Source organism: Opisthocomus hoazin, chromosome Z (genome assembly GCF_030867145.1).
Source record: "Opisthocomus hoazin isolate bOpiHoa1 chromosome Z, bOpiHoa1.hap1, whole genome shotgun sequence".
Taxonomy (NCBI): Eukaryota; Metazoa; Chordata; class Aves; order Opisthocomiformes; family Opisthocomidae; genus Opisthocomus; species Opisthocomus hoazin.
This window is the reverse complement of record NC_134454.1, coordinates 88,511,375-88,532,590: the sequence shown is the minus strand read 5'-3', so window position 1 is coordinate 88,532,590 and position 21,216 is coordinate 88,511,375. Positions and strand designations below refer to the sequence as shown.

Below are 21,216 nucleotides of genomic sequence, written 5' to 3'. Positions count from 1 at the left end.
AAGGTGTCTTCCAACCCAAAACATTCTATTCTTCTGTAAGATCTTAACAACCGGAGAAGAAAACCAGAGGATACCTCACTCTTTTCATCTATCTGACTAAAATAAGTTTTTTTTTGCATCCTCACGTTTTAGAGAGGAGGTTGAACACAGACACACAGAGCTGGGGTCATTTGATCCCAGGGCACTGGGCAGACCAGGGAGGAGCAGGCTGCAGAGCGAGTCCCAGTGCAGCGCTCTGCCTTGCTTCCAACCCCCAAATCAGAAAAGAAGGATTGGCTAGTGGAAACCGAGTACACGCACGGTGACGCTCATCTGACGAGGCAGCAGCACAGAGAGACCGCACAGCTCCTGGGGGAACAGCTCGAAGCGGCAGGTGAGAGGAAGGAAGATCTTAGCATTTACTGGCAACTGCTGTGTTCGCGAGTTTGAGGAACATCATTTAGAGCAACCAAGTGCCTGCTGCGGGAACGGACCCTCACCCGGTGGAGAGATGACGAACAGGTCTCGCCCACGTCTGGTTTTTAATAAGCCAGTTCATTCGGTGCAAAACGTCAGTCGGTGTCTGTGGAGACAGAGAAGTCACAGCCAAAAGAAGAAACTAAGGCTGCTGCTGTTCAGCCCCTCTGTAAATGGCTCTGTGATTAAGTATTTCGGTCAGTTGCTCAGCAGCTCACGGGCTGACATTTTTGCCACCATTGCTTTCGGTTTCCCATTTGTTTTTCCATCAGAGACTGAGCGAAGGCGCAGCCCGGCTGAGGATTAAGGGGCAACACACAAATAAACTGTCACTGCCAGCTCTCTGCGGATGCACCACTCCACGTGCCACCACTGTCTCTGTTCCCAGCCAAACCTGTCCCTCTGCCCTGGGAGCATGGAGAACCTCACCCAGACCAGGCAAAGCCCGTCCAACTCCGGCAGCACTGGGAAGGTGGTGGGGTGCAGCTCCAGAAGCAGGCAGCAGGATGAGCTGTGCAGCAGCCAAGGGCAAGAGGCAGAATGGACCATGCACGGCTGGCATGAGCCCCTGATTTGCTGCAAACGTTGGCCTGAAAAGCTAATTTCTCTGCATCCTTTTGTAAGGAGAGAATAATGAGTTATCTCAGTTGGTGGGACCACAGAGGGCTCCAGCTGCTCAGCATGCTGAATTAGCAGCAGAAGCGCTCCAATGACAGTGACAGCCTTTTCAGCCTACGATGAATAACCATCATATACTGTCTTCTCCGGGGAGAGAGGCTTTTCTTCTTCCTTCCTTTCACAGCTGACAGTTGCATGGGATTACACTAGGAAAATCTGGACGCCCCTCCAAATCGTTTTTAGCTGTTTCCAGGAGGGTTGTCTCTTGTTCTAGACCTCCCTGGAGGCTGTTTATCTACACTGGACAGAAGGCAGCAGACCACACATCCCTCTTGCCTTGCCTAGCTTTTCTTACACCCAGTTGTGCCAAGCAATTGACTCCTGAGCCTAAGGAGACCTTCTCAGCTAAAGGTCTCCTCCTCCCCAGCAGTGACTGCTTTGGGGACTGCTGAGTCTTCCTCAGCAGGATGCGCATGCTGCCCATTCACAAACATAGTTAGGCTCATCAAACTCCTAAAAATGTGGGCTACTCACTCAGGGATGAAATAACTCAAATATCAGTGACCTCCAGCAAGCTGAAAAAGCAGATGAGTCGTATGCAGACAGCTCGGATCCTCTGTGCGTTTGCTTTGTGGTATCCTGGGCTCCTGGTGTTTTTATTCCTACAACAGTGCCAAGAAGCTCTCATCACAGAGAAGGAATTCACATCTCCAGAGGCGAAGGAGGCTGAGGAAATGTGGCTGAGCTGTGTGAGGAGAGGGAAAGATGGATCTATAAGGAGGGAAATGAAGCTTTCCAATCCAGAGGCCTGATCCAGAGGCTTCCCCAGGCATTCAGCACATTAATCACGTGCATTTCTATATGCACACCCGTGCACAGATGATCTGCTGTGCCTGGCTGAGCCCAGTTCATGCACACTGTGTGTTGTGTTTCCTTCCACCCTCCACCTCCTGCAAGCTGTTGAGTTTTTCAGAGAAGGACTTACCTGGACGAGCAGCAGCTTCCTGGCACCCAGCCACTCACCAGCACAGGTGCCTTGCAGGAGAGCAAAAATGCTTTGGGCTGAAGCCATTTTCTTCCCTTTCTGCGTGTTACTGCTCGGCAGGCGAGTTTCATCACCTCTGTATGTTCACATGCTCTTTCCACCATCCGATCTTCTATCAGCGCTGTCCTCCTTCTCAGACGGGGAGATGCAGCACTGAACTTCTGTAGGGAAAGAGGCTTTTCACTGTGTGCTGAGCACTCCTGCTGGCACTGAAGCAGTTAACAGGTGCCCAGCAGGATTTGAGGGCAGACAGCACATATTTTTAAAGGGAATCTTTCTTTATTAACTTGTCATTTCAAAACCTATTTCACCCTATCTATCTGACATCAACCCACCCTGTTCTTGCTCCAAGAGCAGCGCGGTGACTGCACGGAAACACGATGGTGCTGCCTGTCCCATCACCCAGACCCGTCCACAGCCAGATGGTTACTCATCCTCGAGCTCAACCTCCCTTTAAAATTGGACTTGGCTGAGTTCAAACTGTTCCATTGATCTTCACTTCCCTCCTGAAGTGCCAGCGGGACTGAGAGAGGTGCCCCAGGATTCTGAAATAATTACTGCAATAACCATGGAGAAGCAGCCAGACCGGCCCTCCCTGCTCCATCCCGGAGCTGCACAGCTCACCACTGCTGCGGGAGACACGGCATTCCCAGGGTGTTCGCTAAGCCAGCATTGCCTTTCTTCCACTGAAATGTCAACGTGCAGCAGAGGAGAAACGGCAGGGGGAAAAAAAATGTGAGCACGGTCGGCATTGTGACCGCGGTCAGCATTGCACCCGCACTTGTTGAGTCAAAAACCAAACTGGTTTGCATAGAGTTAGAAGTGCAGACCAGCTCCTTTTAAGTAGTTGTGAGAATTTCCTGGCGGTGCCTTGCTGGTTTTTGGCGGCAGTTACGGAAGGAACTGCCATAACAGGCAGCGAGGGATGGGAAAGTACCGGCCATGGCAGTGAGACCGGGCATCAGCACGAGCTCATTCCCCCCTGCTCCCTGCGCACCCCTGGCAGAGCCGGCAGGCGCTAATGGGTGGCTGCAGCACTCCGGACGAGGCACTGGCAGCTCCAGGTCCCCAAGCAGCCCAGGCCAATGGGGGATGGGAGACAGGAGTGAAGGCTCTGCAGAGCTTGGAGATTTTGCAGTTTTAGCAGCTGGTTTGTGACGGGGGTTTTAGCCAAGCTGCGAGGTTCAGGCTGCTCTGCTGTGGACTGTTTGTGTTAGACTTGGCACTAGACTTAGGCTGTTCCAATCAGTTTTATAAAGTGTGCTTCTAGTTCAGAGCTGTATAAAAATAGGATATAATGAGAAACTCCTTACTCTTTAAAACAAACAAACAAACAAATCAATCACAGTTCTTCCCTCTGCTATCCCTGATCACAGAGCCAGTCCCACCACACACTGGTTATTCATACCTGCTCCATTCTGTAGACTGGACTATCAAAGTTTTGTTTAATTACCCTAGATTTTGCCCCAGGTATTTATACCACCACCAAGATGACCTACGTAGGAACTCCCACAAACATGAGGCTAGAGCTAGTGCCCAAGCACTAAGCGGTCATCAGACATGCAGTGACACCAAAGCACAGAGAGTAAGCAGACAGTTCAAAACACCTTGAAGCACCTTTACCTACATCTATTGCCATTTTCTGGGAGCAATATTATATATTGCTTAAACATAAAACAATATACCGTCTGTGTGTAGGCACACTCCATGCAACAGTGACATGTCACAGGAATTCATTATATTTTGATAATATATTATATTCATTATATTTTTATAATATAATGAATAATATAATTCTGTCCTGTCAAAGAGGTACTTGGGTACATTCTCGCCAAAGCTTAACAAAAATTTATACAGACTCCCTAAACCACCTTCTTTTCACTGCAACATTAATCAAAGCAACGCTTTCGAGATCCTTTTGTTGCAGTCTATTCTGCTGCAACCCAAGAGCCGACAGAATAAGCCCCTGTGAGAAAAGGTAATCTTTTTAACACAGACTCTCTCCTTTTTTTGATAAATAAAATCCTACTCTTTGAATTTAGCAATGTGATTGTTATAAACTGGCTCTGACAGTGGCCAGATGGCAGTTCAAAATAGCGTGGTGAGCATGGTCTTCAAGTGAAGATGCACTTTGAGAGGACTACATTCACCCAAGTATCGTACTACTTCAGAATCAAGCTCTGCCTTTGAAAATGTCAGAGGCAACTATTCATGAGCAAACACCATATGGTATATTTGTCCTCTTCAGTTCCTCTTATAATCAATAGAAGAAAAAGAGCATTTCAGACTTGAAATGACCGCATGCCACGCTATACAGCGTTCTCACTGCAAGCTCTCTGAAATGTTAGAAGGCGGCATGAAATCCCTCAAATTTGTTGGATCAAAAGGCACCGAAATGATCATCACCAGTCCAGTCTCCGACAGCTCCACTTGTAATATTCATTGTCACTATGTTGTGGTGTCACTCTGGGATCCAGGTGCGATTTGCATAGGAAACACATCCAAGGATGTCCCTAAAACCATATTTAAAAGTAAGCTGAAGTTGATTTTTTCAGTACTCTAATGGTAAAGCTCTGAAGATCTGCTTAAAGCAGCTCTGTGATCGTGGAACAGCTGCTGAATCCCAACATGATTAAAAATAAACTAACTGCAGCAAAAACAGTCACGTATTTGTGACTGGGGAAGAACAATCACCGAGCCAGCAACTCGACTGTCGGAGGCACCATTCTGGCATTTAAAAGTGTTTTTAAGAGCAGCTGAGCAGGCAGCTGCACCCTGGTCTCCCTGATGGCTTCCCAGTCCCCAGCTTGTGGACAGTGGGCGGCCGTAGTGGCAGGACAGACCCCAAACCCCGGCATGGAGGCCACCACGAGCAGCTTCCACAAGTTCAGGGCAGGGGGGATGCTGCTCTCTCCATTCTTCTTCAAATAAAACCACGTAAAAGGCTGGCCACAATGGCTGGGACCGAAGAGGGCGCTTACGTGTCTTATCACTGGCTTAAACTCCAGCCTCTGAACTTGAAGTCCTCCTCAGCTTAGAGACATCTGCAGTCCCTCTGCTTCTGTCAGAGAAGTCACCTGCACTGTCATTGGGGTGCTTCTCCACGTCACCAAGCAGGGCCACATCGCTCACTCCCAAGCTTCAGAGAGCACAATGAGCACCCTCTGTCCCTCCTGCCTCTGCCCAGCACATCTCTAAATCCAGGATGTCCACCCATCCCACCATCCGTATTATTCATGATAGCAATGCTCTTGGTTTCTCTTAAAATAAGTAACACATACAAATTTATTGAAATGCCTGATGGTTGATCTTGGACTGAAACAATTCTTCAAACAACTGCAAGAAGCAGCAGTTTGCAGACGTCACTGTGTGGGGGACGAGGTCTGAACTCCCTCCCCGTGACCCTGAGCGCTCGGACGGACTGCTCCAGCCCAAGCAAAGCTCGCTGAAAAGCCACCCAACCCCAAACAACCCCAGAATGCAAATATTCACATGATGCAGGCACTAATTCAGGTGTTCGTGATCATTTGCAGAAGGAACCTGGACACGAGTACTGGAATAAACATTTCAAGTCTCATAATAAGCAAAATAATTACACACTACCAAGTAAGGAAGGCTCAGGCCTTAAATTTTATTGTTGTAGATGAGAAATAAATCTGGCTTGTGATCGGCTGAGCACACTCAGGTAACAAATTAAAGCCACCTCTCTCGTTCCCCCCCCTTTCCCAGCATGTGACACCGAGGTTTTGGAACAACGTTAGGTAACAGCTCATGAACCGAGATGGAAAATCCGGAGCAGCAGCAATAAGCTCCATTTACTTCTTGTGAAGTTAATATTAGACTTTAACTGTGGGCCCCCAAGCTCCCACTTCTCCTTAGCAGATAATATTGAAAAGCAAAACTGTTACTTTCATGGCCATAATAAATAGTCCCGTACGTCTCTAGTGAAGACATTCAGGCCGAATGTAACAGCCCACGGAAAATGGCTTCTGGTTTCAGAGGACGTGGCGACTGATGCCCACCGAGGAAAACGCTGGCGTGGTTTGATCGCTGCTGATTTCACACGTCAGCGCCTCTCCGTGCTTAACCCAACGGTAGCAAATATTGGCTGAATCTGTCAGAAGAGAGTTTTAAAAGTCAGCTCTCATGTTGCTGATCTTATCCTTCAGGGTTTCAACTCTGTCAGCTCCCAAACATCTAATTTTCAGCCACGGCGGCTGTGCCTCTCCTGTCAGAGGCTGGGTGTTATCTGCTCCTCTCAGGGCGGCACCAAGGAGCGATGGGACGCAAGTGTGGCTGCTGCCGCCTCCTCCTCTCTGGGCACACACTCCAGGACTGGCAACCCCCTTCCCAGCCTTTGCTGGCCGCTGTCGGGTGCACAGCAAAGCCGAGGAGGACCACGGGCAGTGAGTCATGGGCTGCTGGGGCCGGATTCGGATCCGCTGCACCGCAGGGGCGGCCACTTCTTCGGCGTCTGAATTTCTCCCACCACGAGTAAAAGTGCTGAGCTTTAGTTGAGGTATATCAATAATCTGCAACACACTGGAAACCAACCCGCTTTTTCTCCTTTGTTTCCCCTTTCTAAACCACTGTGGCGGACGTCCAGATACTCAAAGCAAAGACAGGAGCCCAACAGCTTTGCCTTCCAGATGCCTTCTCCAATGGCTTTGACTTCCAGATGCCTTCTCCGATGGCTTTGCCTTCCAGGTGCCTTCTCCACCCCTGCCCCAGGACTTCCACCCTACCCCATCCACGCAGCCGGCAGCCATCACATCTATGCTGCTAATCAGCTGGAGTAACAGCATTTCAATCATCCTAAGGAGAGATCTTCACAATAAGAGCAAGTTTTGGGGCTTGTCAATGCCTAGTACAAGCTCTCCTACAGCTAAACCTGTACCTGATCCCACCAAGGACAGAAACCAGGGTTAATACAGTAAAGGCTGCTGTTAGTTATCATCCAAGTCTCAGAGGAGTTTTCTTCACGTCTCAGAACATTTAGTAGATTGCTTGTTGAAAGGGTAGAAACAATTCGTATAGGAACAACAGTTAAATATGGACCTTGGAGTTGCTAAGTACAGTAGTTTCTCTTTTACAAATGAAAGTAGCGCCGCCGTGCTGGAGAGCACAGTGACACGATGGCAAGGAAAGCGGAGATTGGCTTTTATGACACTATTTACAGGTTTTCCACTTAAAAAACTGCCGAGTTTGATTAAATATAAGTATAGAACATTTCTTCCATATACAAACTCTTGTTAGCTGATTAATTCTTAAGGTGCTCAGAAGTGTGGATGAGAAGAGAAGTTACAGTAGATCAGTTGTGTCTGTGTCTATTTACAAACCGTGCTCAGTTGCCTGCTGACACCAGCATCTTCCAAAGAAGCTGGAAGCAAAGTGCCTCGGAGAAATGTAATTTTTTATACATGCCCATGGCCAGTTACGGATCTAATGCCACAGGAACTGTTGTTTTCTTCACAACATCTTTGTCAAAAAGTAAAATGGTAGTACTTTCGTTCCTTTTTCACTAACAAAGGTGGGTGCCCTTGCTGAGTCTGTGTGGCTGGTGGTGCCAGGCAGCATCGCACCGTGACACCTTGTTTTTAGCTCTTGACACCTGTCCAGCCCTTACCACCAGAATTTGGTGGTCTGCTGGGCAGCTGTCTGAGACAGGACATGCAGCACCAGGTTGTTACACTGAAATGCATTGCATGGGGCCTCCTAAGTACTCGGAGAGCTCAGACCTACCCCGTACAACAGAGGGAGAATTTATGTGTGAGAAACCACACAAGGACAATGCGCTTAGCAAAAAAAATCTATCTTCCAATCAGAAAAAAATATCATAAAATCCCAAGTGGCCTATATTTTGTAGGTCAAATTGCTTCCCCATTAACAATTCTCGAAGAGTTATTTTCTGTCTGATGGCCAAACTGTACCTCTAATTCCATTCCCTGCTGACTGATGGCTGACCACGGACACTGCCTGGCATCGCTTCTCTCCATACCGCCTGTACTCACATGGGTACCTCAGAGGAGCTCAAAGTTTGGCGTTTTGGGAACCCATCAAACCAGGAGGCTGTATCTATCTGAGCATAATGAAAATGCTGATTTTGTCCTCGTCATTTTAAGACGCTATAGAAAAAGAAAGGAAAAGAAGTTGATTTGACTTCTGTTTGTAAACTTATCATGTACTGTCCTCTTTCCCTCGTACATTTAAGTTTCAAACAGGTCCCAGAGATTGCAAGGCAACCGTGTTAAGGCAGTATAAGAAACTCAGTATTTCATTCACACCTCTTGATTCCCTTAAAGGTATTTCTAAGGCATCAAAAGGGGCATGTGGTTTGTGCGTGCCTTTTCAGAAAAAGGCATTCAGAATAGTGTAAAAAACGGATGCTCAATGACAGACAGAAGCCACTCGGCCCCAGGCAATGGCCACACCATCAGAGAGGAGCAGGGAGATACAGCGGCGTTTCCCTGGTGTGGGGTCCTCACCATCGCTCTTTCTGGTACACCTCTGTTTGTACAATCTCACCAGGGTGCTCAGATATGCAGGCTCCGTTGATGTCATTGAGCTTGTTGTCTGGAAGATCCTCGGGTTTTGTGCAAAGTTTCAGCGCCCTGGAGATGAAGACGTCCAAGTCAAACTCAGGGTTTGTTTCACTGTTCACCTCCGTGGGTTCTTTGTGGAGATGGTGAGGAGAAGATGGCAGGCTCCGTTCCTGAATCTCCGGGAGAGGACTGGGACACTCAAGACCCACCTGCGTACTCTTCACCCACTGAGCAATCTCCAGGAAGAGGTTGGATGGTTCTTCTTTCAGAGACAGCTCAGCTGCGGGTGCTATGGTCGCTCTTTTCCAGTGGGATAAATCTAAAATCAGCTTGGGCTCTGAGTAATGATGGGGCTTATTGTCTCTCCACAGCAATTTGTCCAAGTAGGAAGGTGACCCCACTTTGTAATCACACGATTTCCCACAATCCGCATCAAATACGCGGTCCATGGATGAGTGGGATAGCTCCAAGAACCTCTCCGAGCTGCTTTGTGAGTATTTCCGTGGATCAACTTGTGCTTCCTCAGCGATGGATTCAGATGCCGCCCGGGGGTCCCGCTGAACCTCATCCATGTCGTGGTGTTTGTCGTGTCTCCATTCCAAATCAGAGCAGAGGCTCACGTGATACCTGCGAAAGACACGCTGCTATTAGACACGTGGATGATGGCTTTGTTAGAAACAGCGGTGCTCAAACAGACCCACAAGCTGCTGCTGCTGTTTTTACCTTTTTCTTGCTAATATGCTGCTTACCTACAGATCTGTAAGTTCTTGTTAATATTAGAGGCCTTTTGCTGGTGTGTTAAGAAAATCTGGGGGGGGCTGAGTGATTTATGAGGAGTCTGAGGCATGCTCAGGCTGCATGGACAGAAACAGTAGTGGGAATAAAAGCCCAGCAACCAACTGGCCCCTAAATTTAGCCGATCATCACCTGCTCTCCACTTGAGATTAAAATATGATTAACAATATTAATAATCAAACTGGCCTTCAGCCCAGAGACCAGCACCCGCAGTGTGAGTGCTCCTTGTTTGTGACCATAAGAGCCAAAGAGATGAGCTTAAATCAACGCTGAGATTGGATGTCACCAGTTTACTCTGACGTCGTGGACCAAGAGCCTCCCTGAAGGGTCGCCTTGCTAAGCGGTAACTTCTCAAGCCAGTCAGACTCCCTTGATTGCAATTACCCGATGACATGGTTTTCAAAGTGACATCTCATTTACTGGCTCCTAACTGAGCTGCCTTTAAAAGATGTGTTATCCCAGGTATTGGGGCTCTGTGTCCTGGCAATGAAACGCTCTTCAGGTGTCCCACACCACACAGGTAAACTCATTTCCCTTTTTGAAAGCACTTGGCTTGTGTTGAAAAATTTAAAGCACTAAAGCAGATGTCCCCAGCTGGGTGGCAAGACCAGCAGTCTAGGTCCTGCTTTCTTGTGTCACACCAAGAAAGCCAAGAAATAAAAAGGTGACCAGGTGACCTCCAGCAACTGATTTGCTGCTTCAGGGACTATAACTGACAGGGATGCCAGAGCTCTGGGGACACACTGAAGACAGATACCCTGAGAAAAGCTTCCAGCTTTGCTCTTTACCTCATTTGCACGGTTGTCCCCCCCAGCCTCCACCCTGCTACTTGCTCGCCCAGGCAAAAAGATTAATAACAGTGAAGGCAAGGGATTTCTTTAGATTATTTTTTCAATGCTGGTGAAATATAGTGGATTAAGAAGGCGAGGAGATTTAATTGAGAAACAATGCTGCAGACATCCTCAGCCAGCTCACCCCACTCAGCTGGAAGGAGCTCTATAGGAAAGTGAACCTAGTTAATTCTTAGCTGCTTATTTTGTCCTACCTGCTCCAGTACTGGGACTGGTCTAGTAACTGGGGTAATCATCTAGGACATGAGAGACCTCAGCTCAAGGCTTTGATCTGCTCTAAACTTCCTGTAGGACTTTCAGCAAACCATTTAAAACTCAGCACAATTAAGGATATTTTTTTTTTTAAACACCCCAGATCTATGGCCTCTGGGGCTTAGGCACCTTGAAAAGTAATAAATATAGAGCTCCAAATCAGGACCGGTCCCCATAAGGTAGTAAATCACATTATTTTATACCTTGTATTACAGGGACAGAGGAAAGAACCGTAGCATTACTTAAACAGATGTACCTCAAACGAAGACAACATAGGCTGTGAATAGAACAAAAAGCATAAAGATATTCAGTAACTGGAATGTGCAGGCTCAACATCTGCTCCCTGTGGAAATCAAAGACGAACCTCTCGTTGGCTTCAGCAAGGTGCCAGCTTGGGCTAGAATTACAATATAGCATACAGAAGGAAAAGCAGGTGACTTTCGTGGGTCTAGAACATGTCTGACTGAACCCAATCAAGAGCAAGTCTGAGACTCACCAGTCAAGTTCTGCCTAAAGAATTTAAGCCAGTATCTGGTTTCTGGCCCAGCCCTGGGTACCGTACCTGTCCCAGTTAGACATCTGGCTCTGGTTGGCTTCCATCAGTAAAATATCATCAATCTCATCCTCAATCCGGAATGGATGCTGAGACACCGGTTCATCCTCGGGGCAGGAATATGGACTCATGTAAGGATGCTGCAGACCCATCTCAGCCGTTAATCGATCCATGGGGTTAAATGTCAGTATTTTCTCCAGAAAATCAATAGCTGTGAAGCAGAGAGAAACAAGCTCACTAGTTCTTTAAAAGCAACACCATCTTCCTCTCCAGGACAAGCCACACGAATCCCCTATAACAAATCCCCATGAAGTAAAGGTCATGTCCCCTGTGCATCTAAAATGGGCGCTTCTGTCCTTGACGCATCCATCTTCTCTGCCACGGGAGCTGTGTGCCTGCCGTGGAGCAATCCTGCAGCCCGCAGGTGTCACTTCACCTAGCAAGGCAGGAGAAATGATCTCCACAGGACAGCATGTACATGTTATAGCTGGTGCTGCTATCCCGGGCCGGAATGCTAAGCTCGTACCCCAGAAAAACCTTGGGACGGTGTTGGTATTTGATTCCACGCTCTCAGACCCATTTGACAAGCACAGTGCGTTTCAGGTAATTTCACATCTTTCTGTGCGACTCAAGTGGGATTAGATTTAAAGTGCAATTTTTAAAAGGCTTTGACATGACCAACACTATGAAATTATTTCGTCCATCAATATTTAAAGAATTCTGAGTGCCTAAAATTATTTTAGAAAGACTGTGGAGCATGAACTGTTTCCACGACGACGAAGGAGGAAATTAAGCACAACTAAAGTGACTAGAATTAACTCTAAATGTTTAGGGCTTCTTGTGATTTCTTTCATGATTCCTTTTACTGAGGTTATGTGAAAAGATCAAATCCTGTCATTAAAGATGTTGCTTATTCAGTTGACTCTTGGTGCATGGAAGAGTGCCTTAGAGTTCAGATAATAAAAATAGGAATAAGCCTTTCTTCAGCTGCAACTTTTGCATTGCACCTTCCAAAATATCCCCATTAAAGATGTAATTGTGTGAAGGGGATAGTTTTTTTAGGGGCAAAATTGCTCAGCAGAAAGGGCAGGCCATACCTATTGCCTCAGTGCTTAAACATTAACCAATATCCGATTGTCTCCCTCGAGATTATTTCGTTGCTTGGACTAATTAAGCAGGAATCAATAGCTTCATAAGGTCACTGACTGCGGGCAAGAAACATGGCGAAATGATATATTAGGAGTTATATATTACGATATTTTATGGGTCAGAGAGGAAGGAAAATGTCAATGAATTATGTAAGGGATGCAGGTGACCTTTCTTCTTGCAGTAACGATGGAATAAATCCACTCCTGCTTGCCAGAGGCTGACACGGTCCTTGGCTAACCCGGGCTGACGGGCATTGCATTGCCAAGCCCCTGTAGCGGACGTCTTACCATGACGTTACGCCAGCGAACACAAGCTGGGCTTGGTCTTGACGTCTTCCCAAAGGCAGGTGGCCAGGTCCACCAGCCCAGTTTAAGCCTTGGAAGGAGCTCAGAAGAGCTGACGTGCCCTGGTCCACACTGCTCAACTCTGGCTGCCACCCTGCCAGCTCTCACTGCCTACAAAGCTGATCCAGGCAGGAGTTCAGGTCCAAACGCCTGTGGTTTGCAGCCCCCTCGCAACAGCAAGCTGCTCATTTCTTTTTTAAGCTTTAGCCAGATCAGGGAAGCGGCTGAAGTGGTCTTTGATCATTGCAGGCTCCGACAGCCCAACCCAAGCAATGTCCAAGCCTCAGAGCGCTTGAGCAACGTTTCTGCCTGTAGCAACCGTCTCATGGAGTTCAGATATTTACAGAGGAAAAGCATTTATTTTCTTGTACTATACAATTGCGGTCATGCAAAAAGCAGAGCAAGAAAATGAACAGGGCTTGAAAACAACCTCTCGGCAGAACCCTCATTTACAGCTCAAGAAGAGGCACGGGAAAGCAGGGATGCACCTTGAAAGTCTTCTGGAATAGTCTTGGAAGACAATTTCACCCTTATTTCTGTATGAGCTACCTCCGAGAAAGCTACTGCATCATGAGCGCTGTCCTGCAGCCCACGCCTTCCCTGGTGTGACAGTGAGCAGGACCCGGGGGCACAGCGGTGGGGATGCGTGAGCTCCAGGTGGGACCATGCGCTGCAGACCCCCAGACATCTGAATCCCGTTCACTTGGCCTTAGAGGATGATTCCTGTGACCCCCCCCTGGAAAAATAGGTCTGAAAACACCGCAGCCTGGCAAACTCCCAGGAGAAGGACATTGCTGAAGCCAGCGGGCACTACGGTACCTTCACTGTCCACTTCGGGGAGCAGCTTGCGCAGCGGCTTCCTCACTTCCCAGGTGCTGTTGATGAACGTGGGCATCACTTTGAGCAGCTCCTCTTTGTCTTCCTCATGGATAACAGGGATTGTCTCCAGTATAAGCTGCATCTGTTCCAGCTCGTGACCCCCTAAACGGGCAGAAAAGAGGCAGCAAGATGAGACCCAGAAGTTGAATGAGGGAGGTTTGGTATTATCGGCCACCATCCTGCATGGCCACGCCTCTGAAATGAACCACGTCCCTGCAGCGCCGCGTCTCCTGCTAACCCCTCCACACTGGTGCCTCCTCACATTAGCCACCACCCTTTGCTCCAAGCAAAACATGGTTGGACTCCCAGCAAGGTCACCTCTTTTTCAGGGTGAAAGAGTTAACCTAGACAATTTGCTCTCCTGGTGTAATCACCCTGAGGCTGTCTGCGCATCTTTTCAACTAACCTAGCCACCTATTTAACATAGCTATGAAGCAGAAACCGTACCTGACTGAAATCATGGGGCATGGGAGCTACTATCCATCGGTGGGGTCCATCCTGCATGATGGAAGGAGTCAGATATTGGCTCTAACGGCCTCAAAACTGACGGCCTTCTTATAGCAATACTGTATCTGGGCTCGTTCATAACCCCAGATGAAGCATCCTGGCTCACACGGCTGCGGCCAGGCAGGGCAGTGCCTGATGCCATCACCACGTGTCCCTGCCACGCGCTGTGTTGCACCAAGCAGCAAAGCCCTCCCGTGCAGCAGCAACAAAAAGTGCTGCCACAACCTCAGCAGTAACATGAAGATCATGAACCCAGCTCCAGGGGTCCCAAAGCTTCATCTTGAAATGAATGCAAGTGCCCGACCTCTGCGCTCTCCCCACAGGAAAGAGGTTTTCTGACCAGGTCCTACCTGGCTGCTGGGCACCAAGCCAAGGCTCTGATGGTGACGATGCCCACAACTGCTATGAGCAATCATATATTTTAAAATCCTTTTCCTTCAGGACATATTTATCCACGCATTCCCTAAGCCCTCGCTCAGGACTGGCTACCAGTCAGTGAGAGGAGAGCAGTGGCAGTGCCCGTGGAGCGGAGCCAACCGCCTCATTAATGAACGTTAATCCCACTCTTTAGCACACTATTGGATGCAACCAAGAGCTCCACGGCTGATTTCCAGCTTCCTACGTGTACAAAGAAGCAGCCTGGCAGAAATACCGAGTTGCACTATTGATTTTCTGTCTGCCAGAAACACTGGTTATAAATATTCTGTCATTAGAGGCAGGATAATCCATTAAGACAGTGAGCTGGCTGGAGCAGACAAACCAACGGGGATTTTTGGGTTACCAAGTCCCTGCTGTCCAAGTCATGGATTTCAGGCTGCTTCACCAGCAAGCAGTGCCCGGCAGATCCACGGCAAGAGGAGTGAACCTTGTTTATGACACAGCACTCCTGATCAGCCTGCAGGGAGGGTGGAGAGGCCAGCTCGTAGGGGATGGTGGAGACCATCACTGGCTTCACGCCCTCAAGCACCCCTGTCCTTTTGGAGGTCCCTAGCACCTTGCAGAGGCTGCCTTTCCCAGCCCAGAGCTCCCCGTGGGTCTGCAGGAGGTTTCCAGACTCACGTCCATGGAGCTGACCTCAAACACACCCACTGTGGGCAGCGGTAGGTCCAAACATCGAGGTTGGGAAAGGGTCTCCATCCATCATGGCCTCATCACTCCAACAAGGTTTGGTTCAATGCAGTCGTGGCCACTTTCACCCCGAATTGCAGAGTTCTGAGCCAGGACAGGGCAATGAACTCAGACAACCCCAAACCAACACTGACATTAGCATGGCTGGCCACCATCACACCACACATCCGCTCAGAACAAAGCCTCAGAAGAAGACAGAGCAATAGGAAAAGCAAAAGAGTCAGCAGGGCACCCCAGTCCTCGGCAAATGAATTCACTTTCCTACAGAAAACCTAATTTTAGGTTGTCTAGAGGTTTGCAGCATGGCTCCAGGAGAAACTAAAGATGACCATCAGGAAACAAACACCTTGCTCGTCAGGCTAATTGCCAAACTGTGATCAAAATTACAGGGCAGTGAAAGTCACAAAGGCTTCGTGGCTGTTGTCCTCTCAGTGCAGCTCCAGCCTCTGCTTACTGAAGGTACCTGGCAGCCGAAAGGCACCGTGTTTAGTCACACCAAGAAGCTGCTAATGCAAGGCTGGAAGTGTTGAGTTATGGCTCTCTGGAACCCAGTTCTCCACCATTATCTTCTATCTATATAATTCCTAGGGACCTTCTGGAGACATTAATCCCTGAAAAGAAAAACACGAACTACAGACAGAATAAACGCAACATGTTGCCACTGCCCGAGGAGAGAACGAGGAGCTCTGCATCATGTCCTGGGAAAGGAAACCCTTCCCTGGGCTTGCAAACAAGTCCTGGCCGAGAACCCAAGCCCTGCCAGCGAGTCCTCTGGGAGCAAGCACCGATCCCACAGGAAAAGCCACCACACCACCTCCCAGCACTCGGGCATGTCCCCACTGGCGATCCCCACGGAGATCTGCGAGGACAGGCTGCTTTTTTTCTTTCTCCTGTTTTCTCCTGCTTCCACTGGCGATGCTTTTGGACACACTTCAGCAACAGAGGGTGGAGAAGTCACTGGAGGGAGCTGCAGCCGCTCCATTACGGATGCTCTTCCCTGTTTTCCCCGCTGCTGCTCGTGGTGGGGAGCTCTCTAAAGGTCTGTGAACTGGATTTTAGCTGCTGGAGATGTGCTACGCTCCTGTGAGCTTCGGGTTAGCCAAATTTCTTGTGCCTTCCCAGGGCTCTGCCAAACCCGAAGCTGCTCCTGCCACCGCATCGCCCAGAGAAGGGGCTGCGGGGAGGGCATGGGGGCTGGGGGTCCCTCTCCGCTGGGTGCTCGTTAACTTGTCTCGGAGAGTGAAAGCAGCGAGTGACATCTATTCCTAATAACCGATCACCTTAATTTATCTGTGTTGCTTAAGCACCCCAGACAGACTACTGAGTTAATTATATTGACTTATGCTAAGCACCCAATTTAAATTGTGCCGCTGACGCATACTCAAAAAACAATTTAGCCAGCGTAAGGCAATTACCAGAGGTCTGCAACCTTCTGGGAAGTACATCGCTGTTATTTCCCACGGGGTGTTTGCTGGTGACCCAGGACTCGGCCAAAGTCTCGTCAGGCAGCCACAGAGCACGGCTGCACCTTGCCGGGGGCAAACTCCTCCTCCCAAGTAAAGAGAAGAAAAGCAAAAGCAAAGATGAATCCTCACTGTCATGCAAGTGTTTGCCAGTTTTAGCTCTTCTGAGTGACTGGGTTTTTATTCTCCTCCTTTTTGGACACCAGTATATGAAAGATGGTACGTGGGCACCGCTGCCAGGCTGCCACCCAGGCTCTTCTTTACTTATTGGTACAGGAGGAGGCCAGGAAGACGGGGCACGGGGCCAGGACCTTCCTGTAAAAACTCTACAGACTATTTTTCAAGCAACCCAAAAGGAACAACCCCATGCATCAGTACAGGCTTGGGGCAGACCTGCTGGAAAGCAGCTCTGTGGAGAGGGATCTGGGTGTCCTGGTGGACGACAGGGTGACCATGAGCCAGCAGTGTGCCCTAGCTGCCAAGAAGGCCAATGGGATCCTGGGGTGCATTAGGAGAAGTGTGGCCAGCAGGACAAGGGAGGTTCTCCTTCCCCTCTACACTGCCCTGGTGAGGCCTCATGTGGAGTCCTGTGTCCAGTTCTGGGCTCCCCACCTCAAGAAAGATGAGAAGCTGCTGGAGAGAGTCCAGTGGAGGGCTACGAGGATGAGGAGGGGACTGGAGCATCTCTCCTAGGAGGAGAGGCTGAGGGAGCTGGGCTTGTTCAGCCTGGAGAAGAGAAGGTTGAGAGGGGACCTTAGAAATGCCTCTAAATACCTGCAGGGTGAGTGTCAGGAGGACGGGGCCAGACTCTTTCCAGTGGTGCCCAGCGACAGGACAAGGGGCAACGGGCACAAACTGAAGCAGAGGAAGCTCCAGCTGAAGATGAGGAAGAACTTCTTCCCTCTGAGGGTGACAGAGACCTGGCCCAGGCTGCCCAGGGAGGTTGTGGAGTCTCCTTCTCTGGAGATATTCCAGCCCCGCCTGGACGCGGTCCTGTGCAGCCTGCTGTGGGTGACCCTGCTTTGGCAGGGGGTGGGACTGGGTGACCCACAGAGGTCCCTTCCAACCCCGAACATTCTGTGATTCTGGTTCTGTGATTCTGTGAATATGTATTTTGGGCTTTGGTTTTGATCCCCATCCATTAACTAAGCATCCTGCCATTATCTGTGGGCTTATTAAGTGATTGCACAGGGCTGGAGAGCGGAGAAGCAGGGATGCTCGCCGCACGTGTCCAGCTGAGCCCAGCCTGTGATCTGCCAAATCCCACCTTCTGATCTCTAACCTGCTCAGGACTCTCAGGAACCAACCTGCAAAGATGCTGCATCTTGCCTGGGCAGCCAGGACAGGACTGACCTCACCTGCAGCCATGTGCAACACCAGCATGGGCACTTCAGCTTGTTCTCCAGATGCTCTTTATGAGCAGTATTGGAAAAATAAATATTTCTAAGGCATAGTCAACCTCATCTAAGGCAGACAGATAGCAGAGGCCAGATAAATCACATCCCAGAGCTGCCTTTGCCTCTGCTTTGACCATGAAGGGAGCTTTAAGGACCAGCTCGAACACTGAGGTGGTAGATAGTTGGTGTCAGCCAATGTAGCTTCTACCCCGTGGTCCACAAACAGCAGAAAAACCAAGCTGGGGCTGAGACAGGGGTCAAGAACAGTGTGAAAACCCAGGATAAAGACGAGCATTTGGGTACTATGGTGGGGACGGTCCGAGAAGAACCTGGACAAGCCAGTCTTGTTTCACTGTTTGACATGAGGAACTACAGGAGAACAGAGATTCACTTAAGAGTCCAAAAGGATTTCCCTGTTGGTTCCAGCTACCGCAAGTTTAATATGAGGTGAGTTGCTTGAGGGCAACTCCTGCAAGTCCAGGACCTTGCCATCTGCACCGGGGTTTGTTTCTACTGGTCTGGTTTAGCTGGAGCTAGTTTAGCTAGTTTAGCTAAACTAACTGGCCTGACAGAGCCTTAGCTTTGCCCTGGAAAGGCATCGGCCAGTTCGCTTCCACCCAAAAAGCTCGGAGACTCTTCCACGGTGCAAACCACAGCTCGGCAAGGGGAGATGGCTGGCAGAGCTGCCTCGGGAGCTCACTCACGTGCAGCATCTCCCAGCAAGACCAGAAAATGCCCCGCGCTGCAGGGACAAGGAGACATCCCTGTTCCTGGAATATCTCCCAAGGAAGCAGCAGGAGCAGCTGGGTCTGATACATAATTTTCAGAGCTGAAGTCCCTGGATTTGAAAACTCTGGGGAGGGAAGACCCAGGACAAGAGGAAGAAAAGAGAGGGAGGCAATTTTAATGATCTCTTCGAAATGCTACTGACTGCTTAATTTTCAGCTTTCACAAAAGAAACATGGAAGCTGCAAGTGGGAGCGGCGAGGGAGCGACAGAGCAGCTGCAATCAAGCACTGGCTGCAGAGCTCTGAGGTGCACTGAAATATTGGTGAAGAAAACGTCCTTCTCCATTATTAATGGGTCTAATTATTTATTTACACAGCTCTGTGAACAGCTGCTCACGGAACGCGTTAAACCTTGTCATTCAAAACACTAATGGGTGACGGTAAGAGACAACCAAGGAGGAGCATCGCTGCAGACCTAGGGCAGGAAAGCAGCCGGAGCGCAGCTGCTTCATTCCTGAACGAACGCTGCCGCGTCCCAGCCTGGGAAGCACAGCTTTGCACCCGACGGCAGCATTTTTGGAATCGTATTAAATAAAGATTTGTTTCTCAAGAATGTCAGAGTTGAGCTTCAAATGCTGCCCTGATAATTACGCACTCCTTGCCGATGTTTTTGTTGTCTTCTTTTCCTTGTGCTCCACCTTTACAACTCCCATACTTGCTTATAGGAAAAACCTGGGACTTGGCGAATTTGCAGGCAGCTGTGGTAGAAGCTGGGAAGGACAACGCAAACCACGGCTGCAAGACTGGTGGAACATCCACACCCCTGCAACGCTCAAGAGGAGAAGCAGGGCTGCAGCCACGTGTGCCCAGCCAGGCAGCCCCCGAGCGGGAGTGATGCCTCTCTGGCTCTGAATTTGCTCACAGAAAATACAACAAAGCACATATGTGGGCCTCTGCAGAATATACTTAATTTTACAAGAGCATTTTAGACTAATTCTTTTGGTTTTTTGTACTATAGGTTTCACAGCGATCGCTGACAGACCTGCAGGACGACACAGGGCTGCAGTGGGGCTCCTTGCACAGATCAGCTCAGGCTGAACTCCTTATTGCTGCCTACGGGAAGCGGCATTCAAATGTTCTCCCTCAAGGAAACAAAATATCTTGAAGATACCAATCACAATTAAAATCCACAGCACAGAGCACAAACCTCTTGGGACAGGGCTAAATAATCTCATGTCCTTATATTCCACCCTACGACATTTTTTTAATATCCTTCCTCTCAACAAGAAGCTCTTATTTTCTGTTAGAAACCCAGAAACAGAAAAAGATTTTGTTATTTCATCACAATTCTTTTGTTTGGGGTTTTGCTTTCGGCAGCAGACCGTCCCTGCCCGCCAAAGCTTGGCACAGAGGCACCATCGACCCCAGCCAGCCTCGGGCACCCCACCGGCCGGTGGCTTCCCGCCGGCTGCCATCACACCCGTACCACCACATGCCCTTCCCAGGCAAGCGCAATAAGGCAGAGTGAAAATCAAGATGCTAACTCCTCTCTGGCCCCAAGGGCCTGCCTGTACCAGGGAAGTCTGCACCAGCCAAGGGACCCTTTAATAGTACAGGCTGTGCAAGCGATGTTTGCTCTGGAGACACCTCTCACATCTAATAACCAGCACAGGGGCCCCGTAGCGATGCTACAGGCGCTGCCTTAGCTGGCAAAGAGAGGGAAATTCCCTCTGCCATGCTAAAAAGCCTTTGAATTGGGTAGCAAGGACGGAGGGAGGGAGGAAAAATAAAAAAATCAATCAATGGGAGCCAGAAACCTACCAGCGAAGAGCATCCTTCCCGTCAGCATCTCGGCCAGGATGCAGCCAGCCGCCCACATGTCGATGGCTTTGGTGTAGTTGTTTGGCGAGAGGAGGAGGCGAGGGGAGCGATACCATTTTGTTACTAAGCCTTCAGATAGGTAACCCTGAAAAAGCAGAGACAGAGATGTCAGCAACCTTGCAAGAGAGCTCCTCTGCTCCTCCCTGGTCGGCCCTCGCTGCCCACCGTGGCCCCACCATCGGATCCTGCAGAGAAACCTGCCCAGCACGCTTGGGCCGCGGTTGTATATCTTGCTGGAAGCAAAGAGGTGAGACATACACCACTGGAAACAGAGATGCTTCGATGCTCCAGGAGGCAAAGCACTCGCTGCTCCCCAAAAACTTATTTGCTATTTGCCATCGTGATGTTGAAGCACCTTCTGGAAAGGACAGCTGGCTTTAATAGCACAGAGTTGCAGATCATACCTGCAAAAGTTATTTCAGGTCACCGTTAGAGGACTTAGATGCATTATATAAATCCCAATTTGACCATCTGAGACATTTTGAGGTTAAGCACGTTACTAAAGCACTTTGCTGGGTCCCAGCTATAACCCATCAGTGTGTGAAGGAAGCCTTTCCCAGCTCAGTACCCCAAGCACAGTGCTCAGATTTCCAGATGTTACCAGTCTGCAAACATTTGCCGATTCCAT

The 21,216-nt window shown here is 49.2% G+C and overlaps 1 protein-coding gene across 6 annotated transcripts in view; it reads right to left on the bottom strand.

Moving 5' to 3' along the window:
* Positions 1-5,750: 5,750 nt before the first annotated feature.
* Positions 5,751-21,216, bottom strand: part of LOC142358900 (mitogen-activated protein kinase 4-like) — a 50,064-nt gene continuing 34,598 nt past the window's right edge. For all 6 annotated transcript variants that reach the window (XM_075411453.1, XM_075411454.1, XM_075411456.1 and 3 more), the window contains 4 exons: positions 20,529-20,673; positions 13,425-13,586; positions 11,122-11,323; positions 5,751-9,288 (listed from right to left, as the gene is read on the bottom strand). In XM_075411453.1, the coding sequence (XP_075267568.1) occupies positions 8,601-9,288; positions 11,122-11,323; positions 13,425-13,586; positions 20,529-20,673 (1,197 nt within the window). In that variant the 3' untranslated portion in view covers positions 5,751-8,600. The remainder of the gene's footprint in view (positions 9,289-11,121; positions 11,324-13,424; positions 13,587-20,528; positions 20,674-21,216) is intronic.